The sequence below is a fragment of the Quercus lobata genome, chromosome 10, assembly GCF_001633185.2.
Source record: "Quercus lobata isolate SW786 chromosome 10, ValleyOak3.0 Primary Assembly, whole genome shotgun sequence".
Taxonomy (NCBI): domain Eukaryota; kingdom Viridiplantae; phylum Streptophyta; class Magnoliopsida; order Fagales; family Fagaceae; genus Quercus; species Quercus lobata.
Genome location: NC_044913.1, coordinates 50,732,920 through 50,750,680, shown reverse-complemented (window position 1 = coordinate 50,750,680; position 17,761 = coordinate 50,732,920). Strand labels below are relative to the sequence as shown.

The window sequence follows — 17,761 nt, the reverse complement described above, 5'->3', positions numbered from 1 at the left end:
TTTTGCGGCATATAGTTTCCACTATATCGGGAGCTCTCCCCAGACAACATGATCTCATCAAAGAAATCGAGATTATTTTTTTCACCAACCCTTCTAAAATTCTGGATTAATTTGTTCTTAATTGGTTAAGAGAAAAACAACTAGGATAAATGAATGTTTAATGCCTGAATGAGTAGTTGATGGTTTCTTTTGCTTTTTCTTTGGCAACAAACTGTGTAAAAACAAAAATAGAGTTATAATTTATATAAACAAAAAGTTGTGATTTTTATGTTTGTTTGTAAATGTTTTTTGTGCAACCAAACATGAGATTAGTTACAATATTTTTGCTGAATATCATTGATTATGTGATTCCATTTTAATCATTATTAGAGTGTAGGACATATTAGATTTGAAATTTTTTTTTACTTAGATTTTTATAGTGAATGTGATTACAATGTGACTCAATTAACTTAAACTCATCATCATTACTAAGTGAAAGAACTACTGAAATCGATCACGTGAATAATTTCTCCTCGAACACCTTGATTAGCCCATCCTGACACCCTATTTACAGGATGGTGTTATAAAGAACACTAAAATTAAAATCAAGGGAGAAATGACACTTGCTTTTCAAAATAAGTATGGCCTTCTTTGTAAATACATATCAATAATTAAGGGACCATAGAGTCTACTAAAACCAAAATTAAGATAATATAAGTGCACACAATATACCCGAACATTTCACCAAGACTAATTCTAAATAAATCATGAAATATTTTGGAAAAAAAAAAAAAAAAAAAGGCAAAAAGGAGCAACTAGTAACTCTTGTAGACAACACCAGGCTCCCTATATAGACACATTAGTGTTTGTCCTCCTTGGGAATGTCTTTTGGAGGAACCTTTGTTTCCAATTCCTTGGGAACTGCCTTCTCCGCTGACCTGAAAGATCCATCAGTCGTGTTAATGTCTATTTAGATGGAACTTACAACCAACTCCTTACAAACTTTATAGCAAAATAAAAATAAAAACCCTTATATACAATGAACAAAAGAATGAGAGCAATTGGAGAATGGTGTGGCTACAATAAGTTAAACACCTACAGAAATGTCAAAACCAGTCACTGAGCACATTAGGAAGACCCAAGTGGGATTTTCAGTCCCAAAAAATAGTCAAAATCATCTAGCTCAAGTTTCATTTTGCCATGTCTAATAATCATTGTAATTTGTAGCAGTTTTGCCCAAACATGCAAATGCAAGGGTTGGATGGACAAGTCTTCTACAATATACATTAAAAAAAATCGTACCAAATGCACAAAAAACTCCCCACTTTTGCAAAGCCTAAGAAAGGTGTTTGGTAGTCAAGCAAACCCAAAACATTTTTTTTTTTTAAATTTCTTTGGTAGAGTTTGATTCCTGGACTCAAACCGGCAACCTACTGCTTTGGGTCGAAAAAAAAAGTAATACATGACAAAAAATAGCACCATATCAAAAGCCAAGTAATTGTGTAATTGATGACTGCTTTTTTACTGTCCTCCATTTGCAAATTATGAGCACTTATGCAACATAACCACAAAGAAAGTAATGCAAGGGAAAATAAGAACACAAATAATTCTTGTCCACACCCATGTAATTCTTTTCATGGAAGATGTTTAATAAGTAACCAGAATTGCATGTCACTGTTCCAAGAGGTTTGCAAGAACAAGCAATTAAATGGACACAAAAAATAATTCTTCAGAAACATCTACCATAGGAATTGAAGCAGTTAAGACTTGTTGGAGGCAGTCAGTTTCGTAAACCTACTCCAAAGTCCAAACCATAAACTTGGGTTCAAATTGCTTGGGTTCAAACTCTCTTCTCCCACTTATGGTAAGAAAGGACAACCAAAAAAAAAAAAGCAATGTGCTAGGGAAGCTACAAAGATCAATTCATTTTACATAAATCCATAAACTCCTCCAAAGAAGACAATGAATGACTATTTGAAGCAGGTTGTCATTAAAAAAACAGTTTCAAGTTTTCAACTCCACAGGTGAGTGTTCAAGATCAACCCCTTCAAAGTGTTCTAGTAAACTTTGAAACCATCACTCCTAGTTGGCAGCCAGCGCACTTGGTCGTCACCATCCCTATTAATTTCGATGGAATAGAGAGGCCAAGAAAACTTTGTATAAAAGAAAAACCTCATCTTGCAATCACGAATAGCTCTAGTAAACAAAACAAAACATCCTTGCCTAGGACCCCTGCTGTTTTGCCAACTCATACAGTTCACCACTAAAGGCTCTTTGTTGCGATCAATAAGAAATAATACTAATTTGGGCTTACTTCCAAGTGGTTTGAGGTGGAGGTTCCAAGTTCGAATTCCACAACGTGAAGTGATTGGGAAAAACTTCACGCCCTTGACTCAATGCCCATTAGTGCCCTTATTGGGCTGGGATAACATTTATGGCTCATTGGTTCTTCCATTCACAAGTTTGGGTCCAGTGAGTAGGATGTTACTATGGTAAGTTGGTAACATTCAGGTAAAGAAGCCATTCTAGTCATCTTCTTTTACTTTTTTTTTTTTTTCAAAAATAAAATAAAAATCATGATCACCTCCCCCACATGGCCCACTCCACAGGGTTGGCTCAACACAATTTAAAATGAAACTTTCTTATATTTAATTTATAATTTTTTGTTAAAATCTCAATTTAATTGATAATATAGTTAATTCAATCAATGTAAAGTATGATTTTATCAGTTTTAATATTCTTACAAAAATTAAATCTACCAAAATGACTATAAAAAGTATTATCAGAAAAATTTTGTGAGCAATGGAAAAAGAATCTAGAATATTTTTTTATATAATCAAGAATTTTATATATATATATATATATATATATATATATATTTCATCATCTTCTAACTCTTTTTAGATCGTAAGTTTATATGTAATGACATAATGCAATAGGTTTTGGCCCATGCAGCAAGTGGGGTGGAACTGCTTGGGCAGCTTCTGAAAAATCAGAAGTATTGAAGCAGTTCCTCCATTGCCTCAATACATGATGAACTTTGATTTTGGCAGGCTTTACCATAATATTTGGTGAGGTGAATTACGTGTTCTACCACTTTTTAGGCGTGTAAATCCTATGTTCTGCTTTTTCTTTTTTTAATTTTAATTTATGCTCTTTGTTATATGCATGTATTTAATCTATAGCTTGGGTCCAAAGGATAACACTACCATGCATGGCTTGGCTTGTCTCAGTAATGCAAACAACTTATGTTAGCAAATCATGACTTGCAAACCTGCTTTTGAAATCCAAACTTAATTTGAGAAAGTTTTTTGTTGGAATATTAATAGAAAAAATCTAGTATCATACATTTTGTGCCCCAACAACTCTATCGTATGACAAGTTGAGTAGTGGGAAAAAAATGATGGATCCTTGTGAAAGTAACAAATAATCAATCACTGTCTGACTTATAAAATAGATTGCAAAAAAAAATCTAGCAAATGGTGTACTCCTAAAATTATTCATATCATTACTTGCTTTGTCTAGTGAGGTCCACGTCCAATATTCCATCCATATTGTCCCCCCAGGTAGGTTCAGAAGCCACACAGCCACAGGATATATAGGACCACAATAAGACAGTAGAGGACTTTTATGGATTGATTTCTCTGATCTGCAAAGCCCAATTGAAAGCCTAAGGTCTTGTGAAAGTCTCCCCCACACTTATTTGACAAAGAATTCTTAAACGAAGTACTTGTAAAAAGTTTTCGGACACGGACACGGACACCGACACCAACACGGGCACAACACGACACAACACGTTTGAAAATATGAACACATTTTCATCTTGTATTCCAAATGTATGTTAAGGTCAAAAGTCTCGGCCGCAAGTATGCTAGACAAAAAGTCTTACCACGTTTGATCAAAAAAGATCTTGCCCATAAGTCTATTAATATTTGCACAAATTTGTTCATGGGTGTGGTGACATTCCATTCCTCAACGGAACAGAATTTTATGATTTAAAAACGAACTTTTTTTTTTTTTTCTTCTCAATTTCAAATGTTTAGACATAGAGTTATAATTATTGATACATTTTAGGCATGAACATCAAAACCACCTAATGATCTCACTTTTTTTTTTTTGGGGGGGGGGGGGGGGACTAAGTTCTTCTTTATTTGCCTTGAAGTAAAAAAAAATTAAAAAAAAAATTAATTGTTACAATAGGAGAGAGGAGATTTGAATCTTAGATACATCTATTGGATAGGTCAAGAGATACCAATTAAGTTACAAGTCTTTTGACCCGAAAAAAAATAAAATCTAATCCTAAGGTAATGGGTCTCATACTTTTTTAATTAAGAAAAGTTAGCCAAATCGGCTACAAATACAACACTAAGATGTAGAGGAACATTTTTCATCCACATTAAAAAATCACTGACATATCTACTAATATTATGAGTAACAAAATTTTCTTGTTTCTTAGAATTAAAAAATATAACATCAACAAAGGAAGTTGACAAAAGATTTTCCTCGTCTATGAGATGGTCAAAAGAAGCAAGAGAAGCATTATCGCAAAACAAAGCTTTAATAATTACTTCATAATCTTAAGGGGTCTCATAGTTGGTTATGGATCACATCTCATAATCTTTGTTTCCCTCCCCTTAAGCTATAAACAAAAATATATCTATTTTATGATAAAGACTTGAATTTTCATTAATGTACATATTTTAAAATCTCAATCCATCTATTAATGAATGATAATTAATCTTAAATAACATATAATTATTTATAACTTATATAATATATAAAACCAAGAAAGTTCGACATGTGATTCTCCTAAAAAGAAAAAAGGAAAAAAGAAAGTTCAACATGTGATTGAGCTCATAATATTGTGCCATATAAGTTTTTTGAGATCTCACAATTTTACACATTATTATTCTAATATATATATATAAAATTTAATTTTCATTTTATATTTGAAATCTCAATTATAATATTGACACATCATGATTTCTAATTAGCATAACTGGTAAAATATTTTGTCATCGAATAAGAGAAATATGGTTCAACTCTTGCCTACACAAAAAAAAAAAAAAAAAAAAAAAGGTGTCTTAGTTTGATGATAAAGAAAAATCATCATAAAATGAACGTCATAGGTTTGAAATACTATCTTATTTATATATAAAAAAAAAAAACTTGACACGTCATATTTTCTTTAAATGGTAGAATATAAAGTTGTATTTCCATATACAAATAAAATCATAATAAAATGCCTAATAATAGAATATTTAGTTTCATATACGAATATTATCATAATAAATAACAATTACTAATAACTATCATAATTATCAAATTTCACATTTAGATTATATAAAAAAATCATATTATATTAAATTTTTTCATGCATTGCATGGTTACCAACTAGTAGATGTGGACATTCTCAAAAAAAAAAAAAAAAAAAAAAAAATCTAGTAGATGTGGATATGTATAGAGTAAAATTTTGACAATCAAATGATACATATCCATTTTATACCCTTTTTTCCTGAGAAGAATATTCATTTTATACTTCGATAGGAACGATGCCATTTGTTTTAATCACATTATATTGTAACCAGTACCATGGAAAATGTTCTTTGCACGTAGACTATCTCATTCTTTGACATTAATCTTCAAAATTGAAATATGAAGGTAATAACTATGATATGAGTGAAGAAGTAAAGATGATCCTTGTGTATGAATTTATAGATAAGTTTGTTTTTGTTTTTAAAATATAAATAAATTATAATTTTTAAATGAAGTTGCATGCCACTTGGGATGTAATCCTTTGTGATTATTATAACCAAAAACTAAAAACCAAACCATTCCATACGTACGAATTACTGTTTTCATGTGCAAGCACATGACTTTGTTTGAAAGTCATATCTGCAAAAACCAAACACATGCGATTTCGTGTGTCAGAGACTCAGAGTGTTTGACCTTTGATGAATGCTGAGATTGGCCATGAAAATGATATCTCAGCCGAAAACACAAGAACAATTGTTTCGTCTTAAAAACATTCCAATATGCATAGAACACTTCCAATTTCACAACTAAAATTTTAATATGAGTTTTGAACCGATGATAATGAGTAATTATTGTGAAACAGATACCATGTACATATATATATATATATATATATATATATATTTAGTTGTGATTGATGTATAAGAAATTAAAAATAAGTGATAGATTTGTGTAAAAATGTTGTTACTCTTAGCATAAGTAGACAACTCAACAAAATGTGAAATTAGGTGTCAAATAACTCATTAATTTGTTATTTTTTTAAAATTTTGGATTTAATTTGTTACTTTTTATAATAAAAAATTGGGTTTAACTTATTACTTTTAAATCTATAAAATTTAATTTGTTACACTTCTAAATTATAAAATTTAAAATATAATTTTTTCATTCTAAAAAAAATGTAATTTTCTCAAGATATAATGTAAACTACTAATAATAACAAATAGTATTAATGTGATATTATAGAATGCAATGTTCTTGTGTTCATCTATTTGAAATCTGCTATAATTCTTTGTAATTTGTCTGATTCAAATTTTGATTGATTTATAATACTTACTTTATAATAATTACTCTTATTACTAAATAAAAATACCAATCAATTTTTAGTAACAGCGAAACTCGTTATCCAGAAGTTTTGCACCTACAAAATGAAAGTAAGAGTTTAATTCGTACACAAGTCAACCCTGCCAACCCCCTTCCAAAAAACAAAAAAAATAAATGCATCGAAGAGCCAAACGTTGATGACACACACTGTATGCCTGCAAATGCAATGCAATTATTGAAGAACCGTATAGGCTTTGAGTGGGGTAATAACATGTACATAGAATTTAAAGTGGGGTTATGACATAGACTACGTAACCATTTAATTCCCATAAATGAAAATCATTATTGTCTTTACCTTACTTGACAAGATTACCAAATCCTCTCTACATTAAATCATAATAATCTAATACCTATGGACAAAAACTGCATCACAATTCAACACACCAAATAATTAACATATTTCAAAATTCTATGACTTTTCAAGATGAGCAAATCCTTTACAATTAAACCATAATCTAATGCATGCATACAAAAAAAGCATCACCATTCAACACACCAAATAAAAAGCATATTTCAAAATTTTAGTAGCTTTCAGTTATACTAAAATCTCTTATAGTTGAATAAAAAATCTGTAATTCAATTTTCATTTATACCAAAAATCAATTAGTGTCTTAGTGTGATAATAAAGAGTTATCATCAAGAGCGGATGTTATAAGCTGAAACTTTCTATATAAAAAAAAAAAAAAAAGATTTGAGGTTTAATTCCTACTTATACAAAAAAAAAAGGATTGGTGTTTCGGTCTGATGATAAATAGTACAATCATCAAAAGTGGACATTATTAGTTGAAACTATATAAAAAAAAAAAAAAAATCTAAAAGCTTTGTTTATTACTATTTGGTATTTGCTACGTAAAGGAATTGATATTATGCAATCTAAAACACCTACAGACAAAAACAGCATCAAAATTCAACGTACCAATAATTAACAAAGGTCAAAATTATAAAGGCTTTGTTTATTACTATTTGGTATTTGCAACGTAAAGGAATTGATAGTATGCAACTTGTTTCTCCATTGTCTCACGTAAGGAGTTGCTTAGAGATAGTTTTGCCAAAAGAGTAACAAAAAAGTTTCAATTTATTAAACATGTCATCTGGCTCAAATAATACATTATTTTCTCTTCGAATGGGAATTGAGATGCTATCATGTTTTATTAGAGATTTAATTTGATAAAAATATTACATGACATTGTTTATATATATATATATATATATATGCATTACATCTTGAGTAGAGAATGTCATTTACATAACGTCGCAAAATGATAGAGGATATATATCTATAAAAAAAAAAACACCACTTAAATGATAATACTTCTTATATCTTTGTACAGGGTGGCTTGATGCATTTGGAGGTTTTAGGCGAAAACTAAAAATTGTGGCTTTTTATATATTTAAATTGTCTTATAAAAAAAATTAAAATATTACTTAAACTCTATTCTTTTTATTTATTAGCTAATATTTGGTTTTAATTAATATTATTACAATGAAAGAAATAACTTTATTGGTTAAAATTTGGAGACCTTTTTCAGCTTAGGAGCCTTAGGCAACTGCCTCGTTTGCCTATACTGTTGAGCCGCCTTTTGTCTTGAATTATGTTTTGTAGACATTTTGTCACTTGCATCTTGTATCCCTTGATTTTTTTTTAATATTATCAATTATTCTTTTGAGCTTAAATTATGGTTAACATCATCTTGATTGCGCTCACTTTTCAGTGTTAAGGTTGTCCTCTCCATTGTGCTCATCCCTTCCACTACCAAGAGTCATGCAATCTAGATTGGGTTAGATCGGTGTCTTAATTGTTTTCTTTTGTTGCTTTTGTATTAGTTCTATGCAAGACAGTTTGTGTTTTGTTTCTTAGAGAGAGATGACCTGAATATTTTTATCAGTGTTTGTTCAATATGTTACTCTCAATTATCTAAATAAATCTACAGTCAATCCGGATGTGGAGAGTCACTACATATCTAAAAAGAGGCATTTGGTTTGCGAGTCCATTGAAGATAATTTTACGGGTTCACTCTCCAATTTTTATTAGTGTTTGTTTGGGAGTTCATATAAAGGATTGAAATGGAATGAGTTAATTATAAAGGAATGGAAAAGAAAAGAAAAGAAAAGAGAGGGGTGTAGTGATATTAAGTAATCTTGTTTCGATGTTTTAAAATAAAAGAATGGGAAAAAGATAAAAAGTAAGTAACCTTATTTTGGAGTAATATAGAATGAATGTAATATAACCATTTTATAACAATATTACTGTGGGGCCCGACAATTCGTGGACCAGGCCCATCTGCCCTTAGAGATTCTGAAGGCCCAATCCGAGGAGAGCTGTGGCCCAAACTCTACAATGCCGAGCACGAAATAATTTTTGAGAGGCAGCCGAGGACAGTTTAGTCCTCGGCATATCCATAATCCCACCGGAACAAAGGGGTAAAACTGGCGTAGGGGCGAATTTGTAAGATCCAAAATACCTTGGGAAAGTTATCCTTACTACCCTTCAAGATAGGACCCAGCGCCTGACAGAGCCGTACTCTGCAGCTTTATCAAACCATCCCCAACAATTCCGGGATTGGACTAATGGGACAAATGTCAGTGTTTGTAAAGATTGACCTTACACGTGGACGAATGACAACGAATGCAAGCTAGTATAAGATAAGGAAGTAAGTGAAGTCTTGGGGGGGGGGGGCATTCCATCTCCCAGAAAAAGAAAGGTTACAGGGGGGAGAACGTCTCAACAACACCGGACTTCACGGAAAAAGTCCATCAATGGGTAACCGGAGGGAGACCCTAATGGTCCTCGGATCAACTCCGAGGAGTCCCATCCCCTTGGCTGTGACGTCTTAGGGCTTAAATGTTCAAGCCCAATTCCTTTTTCTGCATGAATTCCTCTAAACTCGAGCCCGGAACACCGCCTAGTGACTAGCGACCAGCTTTTCAAGCCCACTCTCTACAAATCATATTGTGGGGGACCTTTATTGTGTGAGCCCAAAAGTGTTAGTGGGCCGCAAAGGAATCGTGTCCCTACAATTACTATTATACCGCTATTTTAACATAAAGGGCCCTATGCATAGGGGTATTTTGAGAGTTTTTAGTAAAATTTCATTAAATCTAATTTCATTCCCTCTTATTTCTCTCAATTTTTGGAGCAAATGAAATTTTAAGGTTTTGATGGAAATGCAAGAAATGAATGTTTCCTCTTATCAATTTCATTCTCTTCCATTTAAACTCTTAAAATAAGGTAATGGTCTTTTCATTTTCTCTATGAAAACTCCCAAATAAGAGATTAGAAAGAATATCCTAAAATAATTCTTTTTATTCCATTCCCTCCTTCCGAAAAAACTGTTTAAAAAAAAGTGATTGAAAGAGTCTATTGAATATGTGTAGGCTATGCTTTACAACATACCATATTTTCTTTGTTAAAATGGAGAGTTAATAATTTAGTAATAATGAAAATCTCGTTACCAAGTTATTTGAATTAATTCTTACACCTACTATAACAATTATAACCTTGCCTTCAAAACAAAACCAAAAAAAAAAAAAAAAAACCCTTTTATTTTGCAGTTTTACCAAAAGGAGAACGAAACAGCATTATAAGAGCACTTAAAAATCAGAAATACTAAAAAAATATAATTTATTTATAAATTATAAAAACGACTAAATATGAATATACTAAAAATTAATATAAAATATAGATTTTTTTTTAAAAAAAAAATACTAAATTAAAAAAAATAGTAAATAAAGAGATTACTCTTATTCGAAGCGCTTTGTAATATTCAACAAATTATGTACTTCAATATAATTACTTGGAATAAACACAATAACTTGTTTCCAATACCTAATGGTTTGATCGAACCAAGCCTTTGTAAATTCCCTCCCTCATACCATACTTGAAAGTATTCTCATTTTTTTTTTCCTGCTTTATTTTTGTATTATTAAGTTTGTTTTTCAGTTAAACTAATAATTTTTCAAATTAGTTTCCCATTAACTAGTTTAAACAGAAATTATTCTAACAAATCACGTGGTGATTTAAATAATCATCCACGTGTAATTTTTAGTTATACAACTATTAAATGACTTAATAGATCACGTAAATAAACATAAATTATTTTTGTACTTCTTTTATTTTTGTATTGTTTAGTTTGTTTTTCAATTGAACTAATAATTTTTCAAATTATTTTCCCCATAAACAAGTTTAAACAGAAATTATTCTAACAAATCACGTGGTGATTTAAATAATCATCCACGTGTAATTTTTAGTTATACAACTGTAGGGTCATGATTATTTAACGGCTCAGGAATGACATTGGAATCGTAAGTAAATGGCCCTAACAATATGATTTGTAGAGAGTGGGCTTGAAAGGCAGGACCTTAGTTACAGGTCAGCGGTTTAATCGGGGTTTCTATGGAAGCTTATGTATGGGTGGACTTGGCTTGACTAGTTAAGCCTTCCATTAGTGCGGGTTGTAGGATTTAAGTCCTCGGACAGCGTTTGAGGAGCATAGTATCCTTCCCTTTCTCCCTTTTGCAGGATTGTCCCCTCCTTCTGGGGGATCCCTTTCTCCTTCGCTTTCTTTCCCTTTTATACTAGTGTTCATTTCCCCTTTTAGTGTCCACGTGTAAGTTTTACTTTCTGGGGTGCAGATCTGTCCTGTCAATCCATACCTAGAGTGGTTGGGGGTCGTTGGAAAATTTAAATAGCATGGTTTGGAGTATGGGCCTGTCAGATGCAGGATTCTGTATTACGATGTTGGCAGCTTTCTCCCTTGTTCTGTCCCTGTACTGAGTTTGTCTTTTTCTTCAGGCGTTTTGTGAGGTGCTGAGCATAAGATCGTCCTCGGCCATGTCCTTGTGTCTTTTTGGGCTTTCATTATGCGTCCTCAGCAATAGCTCTCCTTGACTTAGGACTTGGGCCCTAATGTAGAGTGGGCCTGAGCCACGAATTCTCTGACCCCACAACAACCATTAAATGACTTAATAGATCACGTAATTAAACATAAATTATTTTAGTTCTTCTTTTATTTTTGTATTGTTAAGTTTGTTTTTCAGGTGAACTAATAATTTTTCAAATTATTTTCCCCATAAACTAGTTTAAACAAAAATTATTCTAACAAATCATGTGGTGATTTAAATAATCATCCACGTGTAATTTTTAGTTATACAACTATTAAATGACTTAATAGATCATGTAATTAAAATGCAAACTAATGACATAAGATGATTAGGTTGCGGCAGCTTAGAGGAAATACATTCTCAAAAAATTATTATAAATGATCATCCACGTGTTTTTTTTTAGTTATACAGTCTATTAAATACAACTTAATGAATCTTATAATTATCAGTTATCACCGTATTATTCGGGGGGGAAGTGCTTGGGGGGAGCTGAGAGGAACGTGGGTTCGAGTTGCGGGCTAATAATCTAAATAAAATTTTATTTTTGAAACTCTAAATAAAAAAAATTAAATCTTATAATAAAAATAAAAATATATACCAACCATGGGCAAAGATTTGTTTTTGGAGGAAAAAAGTTGTCCAAAACTTACTTAGAAAGAGCTAAAAATTAAATATTGCAAATACAAAGAAGGAAGGTAAGGGGACAAGTGCTGCACAGGATTCGGGTCCCTTACATATATATATAGATATCCATATGTAATTATATGTATAAAATAACATCATCTTCTCTTCGAAGCTTCGCTTTCTCGTCACTCTCAGATCTCTCTCTCTTTCTGTGTCTCTGTGCATGTGATTTAGTTGAGTCTCAGATTCGCTTTCTGCACCCAAAAAAAACCGCGTGGGATTCTCTTCTCTGCAACGCTTTACAGCTCCGAATTCCAACATCTCTGTCTCTGTAACACTGCACAGCACAATATGTGAGGGAATTTAAGTCTTTTATTATCTTTCCCGAGAAAAATCTTTCATTTTCCTGGGAAAGTTTGTAAGCTCCTGTTGAATGCTCTTATGTATTATTGTTTTGTACAATTTTTTTTTGTTGTTGTTGTCTATATATAATATATATATGCATGTGTGGTTGTGTACTTGTTTCTTAATTTTATGTTCTCTCTGTCTGTGTGTGTCTCTCTGTTTGTAATTGCTTGTCCTTTGCAAAGCAGACCCATTAGTCAGATCTTTGGATTATTGGGTTTCTTTGATCTGGGTCGGATTCTGGGGTTTTTATGTTTTTTTTGTTTTTGTTTTTTTTTTTTGAATACCCATTTGCAGATATTGGTGGAAAGTTTTGTAATTTTTATTGGGTTTTCTTTGTTTGTCATTTCTAGGTTTTTGTGAGGTTGATAGCTTCTATATTGCAATCAGTTACTGTTTTCAGCTATATTGGGAATTGGGAATCTATTTGTTGAAGCTTGAAGAAAAGATTGGTTCTTTAGGGGTGTGCAAATTTTGAATTTGGATAATTTTCTTCCAGGGTTTGATTTGCTCTAGAAGGAATTGTAGGGGGTTTGGTATTGTTGAGCTGTTTGTGTGAGAGTTTATTTGGTTCTTGAGGTTGTTTCTAGATGGATAAGGACAAAACCCTGGGCCATGGTGGGGGTTTTCTACCCCCGTCTGGCCGGTACTCAGGTTATTCACCAAGTGGAAGTAGTTTCAATGTGAAACCTGAGCCATCTTCAACATCACCGTCATTCCCACCATTGGGCCCAGGTACTAGTTCAGATGCTGGCCATTTTGGACATGGCATGAACACAGATTCTAGTCACTTTAGCCATGATATTAGCCGAATGCCTGATACCCCGCGTAGGAATTTGGGTCATAGACGTGCCCATTCGGAGATTCTTACTCTTCCTGATGATATTAGCTTCGATAGTGATCTTGGTGTTGTGGGTGCCGGGGATGGGCCTTCTTTTTCCGATGAGACTGAGGAGGACTTGTTGTCTATGTATCTTGATATGGATAAGTTCAATTCATCATCTGCTACATCAGCATTTCAAATGGGAGAGCCATCTTCTGCTGCAGCAGCAACAACCCTGGCACAGGCATCTATGCAAACACCAGCGTCTGGAGCGATGACGACTTCTGCTGAGCATGTTTCCATTGGTTCTAGTGAGAGGCCCAGAGTTAGGCATCAACATAGCCAGTCCATGGATGGGTCAACTACAATCAAACCTGAGATGCTTGTTTCAGGTTCAGAAGATTTATCTGCAGCTGATTCCAAGAAAGCCATGTCAGCTGCTAAACTTGCGGAACTTGCTTTAATTGATCCCAAGCGTGCAAAGAGGTATCATTTCTTGAAGAAATATATGATATTTGAATTTGTCTAATCTTCAAAACAATTAAGGATGTATAATGGTATTCTGGCTTTATGTCAACTCTGAAATCAGTTAATAAAATTTTATTTTGAAACATGTATTTCATGGTAACAAGTAGTTAATTTCTTCCTGCACAATTGTGTCCATGCTTAGATACTTATTAGTAACATTCTGGTATTCATCTTTCTCCATCATTTCTAAATATACCAAATGTGACTGGTTGGTTTTGTGTATGAGTGAAAATTTTGGTTGTAGGGTCCAGATTTGTTGCATTTTTCGCATTTGCATTGCTGTTGGTCTTTTCCTGCCTCCTTTTTAGTGGCTGCTGTAGAGTTTTATTGGATTGTGTTGCTCTTGCTTTCTTAGGGGTTCCTTGGGATGAGATGGAAAATTGGACTCTAAGATGTAGTTGTCATCCACTTTTTGCTTCTGTTTAGATCTGACTAAGGATCTGTAATGCCACCTCACTTTGGCTATCCATCTTTTGCTTTTTGAATTTAATGTTGTCATTACTTTTTGTGTCTTCTTATTGGAGAGATTCATGTTCCTCTCCTTATGGGGGTCTCAAGGTAATTTATATTACCATTCTATAGAGAAATCGTGTTTTAATTTTATTGGTGCTATTGATATTTCTATCCTGTGGGTCCCATCTCTTTGATAATATATGATTTCTGGTTCTTTCTTGTTTGTGGTCGCTCCTAGTTATATTTCATTTGTCCTCTAATTTTATTTTTGGTATAGCTTTGTGTTTCACCTAAGCATCATGTTAATATTTCCTTTTTTTGCTTCATGTAACAGGATCTGGGCAAACAGGCAGTCGGCTGCTAGATCAAAGGAAAGGAAGATGCGATACATTGCAGAGCTTGAGAGAAAAGTGCAGACACTGCAAACAGAAGCAACTTCATTGTCTGCTCAATTGACCCTCCTGCAGGTACATAAGTACATCGCAGCCCATAACCTTATTTATGATTGAATGTGTCCAGTTTTAGTGGGTGTTAGTGTATCTTTCCTCTTTGTTCTGCACTATTTGATGTCTAGCATTCCTTACCATACAAGCCTACATGTTTGTTTGCGTAACATTTCTTTTTGTGGTTTTTGTTTTGAGCAGAGAGATACGAATGGTCTGACTGCTGAGAACAGTGAACTGAAACTGCGATTGCAAACAATGGAACAACAGGTTCACTTGCAAGATGGTAAGCATCTATCTTGTGAATCACTGTTAAGAGTAGTATTCAAATTACTTTTAATTGGGATATATTCAAAGCCATATGATCTTTGTTTTTTAGTATGTTTTTGTGGAGATTGGCACAATTTAACACAACGTGAATAGCTTACATGATGAATCTTGTTAGAGTAGGGTACGTGTTATGCAATAAGTATATGCATGCTTATATATGTGTTTGTTTGTGTGTATTTACAAGCGTGCACATGTGGAAGAGGGAGGGAGGGGTTTTAAGGTGTAATAAGTTACTTGCTATAGGGAATGTTGGTTGTCTCCTGCTCATGATTTTTCTCTCTGATAGTTGGCTCATTCATATTATGTTCCATTTTTCATAGAGTATTATTGGTGTCAAATTAGGATTTGTGCCCAGCAAAACAAACCATTGGCATGTTTTGATTTTCTTGACTGTTAAAGTGACAAATCTTGATAATTTTTTGTATTTGCATGGAAGTTTCTTGTCTCTATGTTATGTGGTTCCCCGCATTAGCATAATGATATCATTTTTAAGATTTGGGAAGGTAATACAAATGATATGTTGCTTTTTAATTTGGATTTTGATTGATGGGAGCTGCGAATATGCTTTTTTTTTTTTTTTTAAAAATAAAGCTTTTCAAAAATTGATATGCTTTGGTTTCAAATGCTTAGATCATTGTGATGTACATATGATTAGTTTAATTGTCTATGACTTGTTATTATCAGAGTGAAGACAGTTGATTACCAATATCTCTGTCTGCATATAAAATTTGGCATTTATGATACTAGGCATATAACTGGAAATGGTTGTTACTTATCAAAAAAAGGGGGAAGGGGGGAACTAAGAACAGTCGTTGCTTATTAAATCATTGGTTTGTAGTTTTGGATAAATTTTCTAAATGATAGAAGGGTGTACAATTGCAGTTATTTATTTATTAATATTTTGCTTACAATTTGGACTTTAGTTTGTGTGGATATGCATGTTTTTTTGGTTCACCATTTGGTCTCTCTCTCTCTTGAATGACAGTTTTCTGCTCTAGAGTTGGTAATGTTTGTGCATTTGTTTGTAGTGACGTGAAATTATGATTAGTATAGGAGGTTGACATGATGTAACATTTAATGCTTTCTAGTGAGAAAAATAATGCAAATGGCCTATGAAATTAGGGGAAAACTAAATTGAAATTCCAATGATTGTGCAACATATTGTCTGCTAATGCATAAATTACATACATGTATTGCTGCAGATGCTATTTTCGATTCATTCGTTTTTCCATTAATGGTTCTCTGGTTCCTCTACAGCTCTGTTTGTTCATCCAGTAGCACTTATAAGCATAACTGTTGTTTGAAATGGATTTTTTAATCATTGCAATAGTCATATCAATTGCCATGATGGCATTCAAGATTTTTTGCACTGAATATGATACCTCCCACTTTGAACACTTACTGCTTTTTCACAAATTGAATATGCATTTGCGGCATTGCCATCTATGAACATAGCACCTAAAACTAACTCTTACTCTTTGTAATATTGTTTATCAGCACCCCCCGTCCTCTCTTCTCCCCAAACGAAAGAAAATTATCACACGCATACACACTTGTACTATATATGTATGTATATGTATTGTCTGCTTTTGCTATTTGTCATAATTATTATTTCTTGATTTGTGATAGCACTAAATGATGCACTCAAAGAGGAAATTCAGCATTTGAAGGTATTGACTGGCCAAGCTATGCCAAATGGTGGACCTATGATGAATTTTGCTTCTTTTGGAGGTGGCCAGCAATTCTATCCTAACAATCAAGCAATGCACACTGTTTTAACCACACAGCAGTTTCAACAGCTTCAAATTCATTCTCAGAAGCAGCAGCAGCAGCATCAGTTTCAGCAACATCAACTGCATCAGCTTCAGCAGCAGCAAATGCAGCAGCAGCAGCAGGAACTACAACAGCAGCAACAGCAACAACAAACTGGAGACTTGAAACTCAGAGGATCCATGTCTTCTTCCAGCCAAAAGGAAAATGCTTCAGATGTCAACCCCCCTGTTTCAAAAGAGTGTTAGATAGATGGGCCAGTAGGCCAGGTATTGAAAGGTTGTTGTTCAAAACTGTAGTTGAGATCTTTCACCAGATAGGACCTTCTTCCCTTTCCTCCTTCCCTTCTAGTCCATTCTGTCTTTTTGAATTTGTTCAGATGCATCTATATCATCTTTTATATGTAGGCAGTTCTATATATGATTTTAGTTTTAGATTGAATGGTGGACTATATCCATTATATTTGTAGGCAGTTCTATGTATTATTTTAGTTTTAGATTGAATGGACTATATATCTGATTTGTTTTACATATTTTGCACCTAGTTGCTATTATATGGCGCCGATGTAATTCTTTTGAGTCCAATTTTTTGAGGTTTGCTTTGAGCTCTCTCTCTCTCTCATACATGATACACATGCCAGCTATTCAGACTGGAAATCGGTTTACATTTGTCTGTTGGACCTTGGAATTTGGTTTGTATATGTCTGGGTTGCCGTGTTTTATTCATTTTGCTATCAGTCGAGAATCTTGAGATGCATATATTCTTCCAGCTGAAGTAGGCCTTATTTTGTTCTTGTGTAGTTTTTCCTAATAGATTCTGGTGGAGCTGATTCTGCCTTGTAATGGTTCATTTGCATTACTATTTTGCTATCAGCTCCAGAAAGCCAGAA

The 17,761-nt window shown here is 33.1% G+C and overlaps 1 protein-coding gene across 4 annotated transcripts; it reads left to right on the top strand.

The window, feature by feature from the left end:
- Nucleotides 1–12,244: 12,244 nt before the first annotated feature.
- On the top strand, nt 12,245–17,538 carry LOC115963970 (probable transcription factor PosF21). 4 transcript variants are annotated; one of them, XM_031083242.1, is made up of 6 exons: nt 12,249–12,473; nt 12,879–13,834; nt 14,664–14,796; nt 14,974–15,058; nt 16,732–16,936; nt 16,982–17,538. In XM_031083242.1, the coding sequence occupies exons 2-6, from the start codon at nt 13,116–13,118 to the stop codon at nt 17,118–17,120; spliced, it is 1,281 nt and encodes a 426-aa protein (XP_030939102.1). In that variant the 5' UTR covers nt 12,249–12,473; nt 12,879–13,115; the 3' UTR covers nt 17,121–17,538. The 4 variants fall into 4 exon arrangements, with proteins under 4 accessions (XP_030939101.1, XP_030939099.1, XP_030939102.1 ...); XM_031083241.1 differs by having other exon boundaries at nt 12,245–12,473; nt 13,025–13,834; nt 16,732–17,120; XM_031083239.1 differs by having other exon boundaries at nt 12,245–12,538; nt 16,732–17,120.
- The last annotated feature ends 223 nt before the right edge of the window (nt 17,539–17,761 follow it).

Bases quoted from the DNA above. Each gene is read 5' to 3' on its own strand.
- LOC115963970 (XM_031083238.1), top strand. From the start codon at position 13,116: ATGGATAAGGACAAAACCCTGGGCCATGGTGGGGGTTTTCTACCCCCG. The intron at 13,835-14,663 runs GTATCATTTCTT...TTCATGTAACAG, and splicing joins GATCCCAAGCGTGCAAAGAG to GATCTGGGCAAACAGGCAGT. The intron at 15,059-16,731 runs GTAAGCATCTAT...GATTTGTGATAG, and splicing joins ACAGGTTCACTTGCAAGATG to CACTAAATGATGCACTCAAA.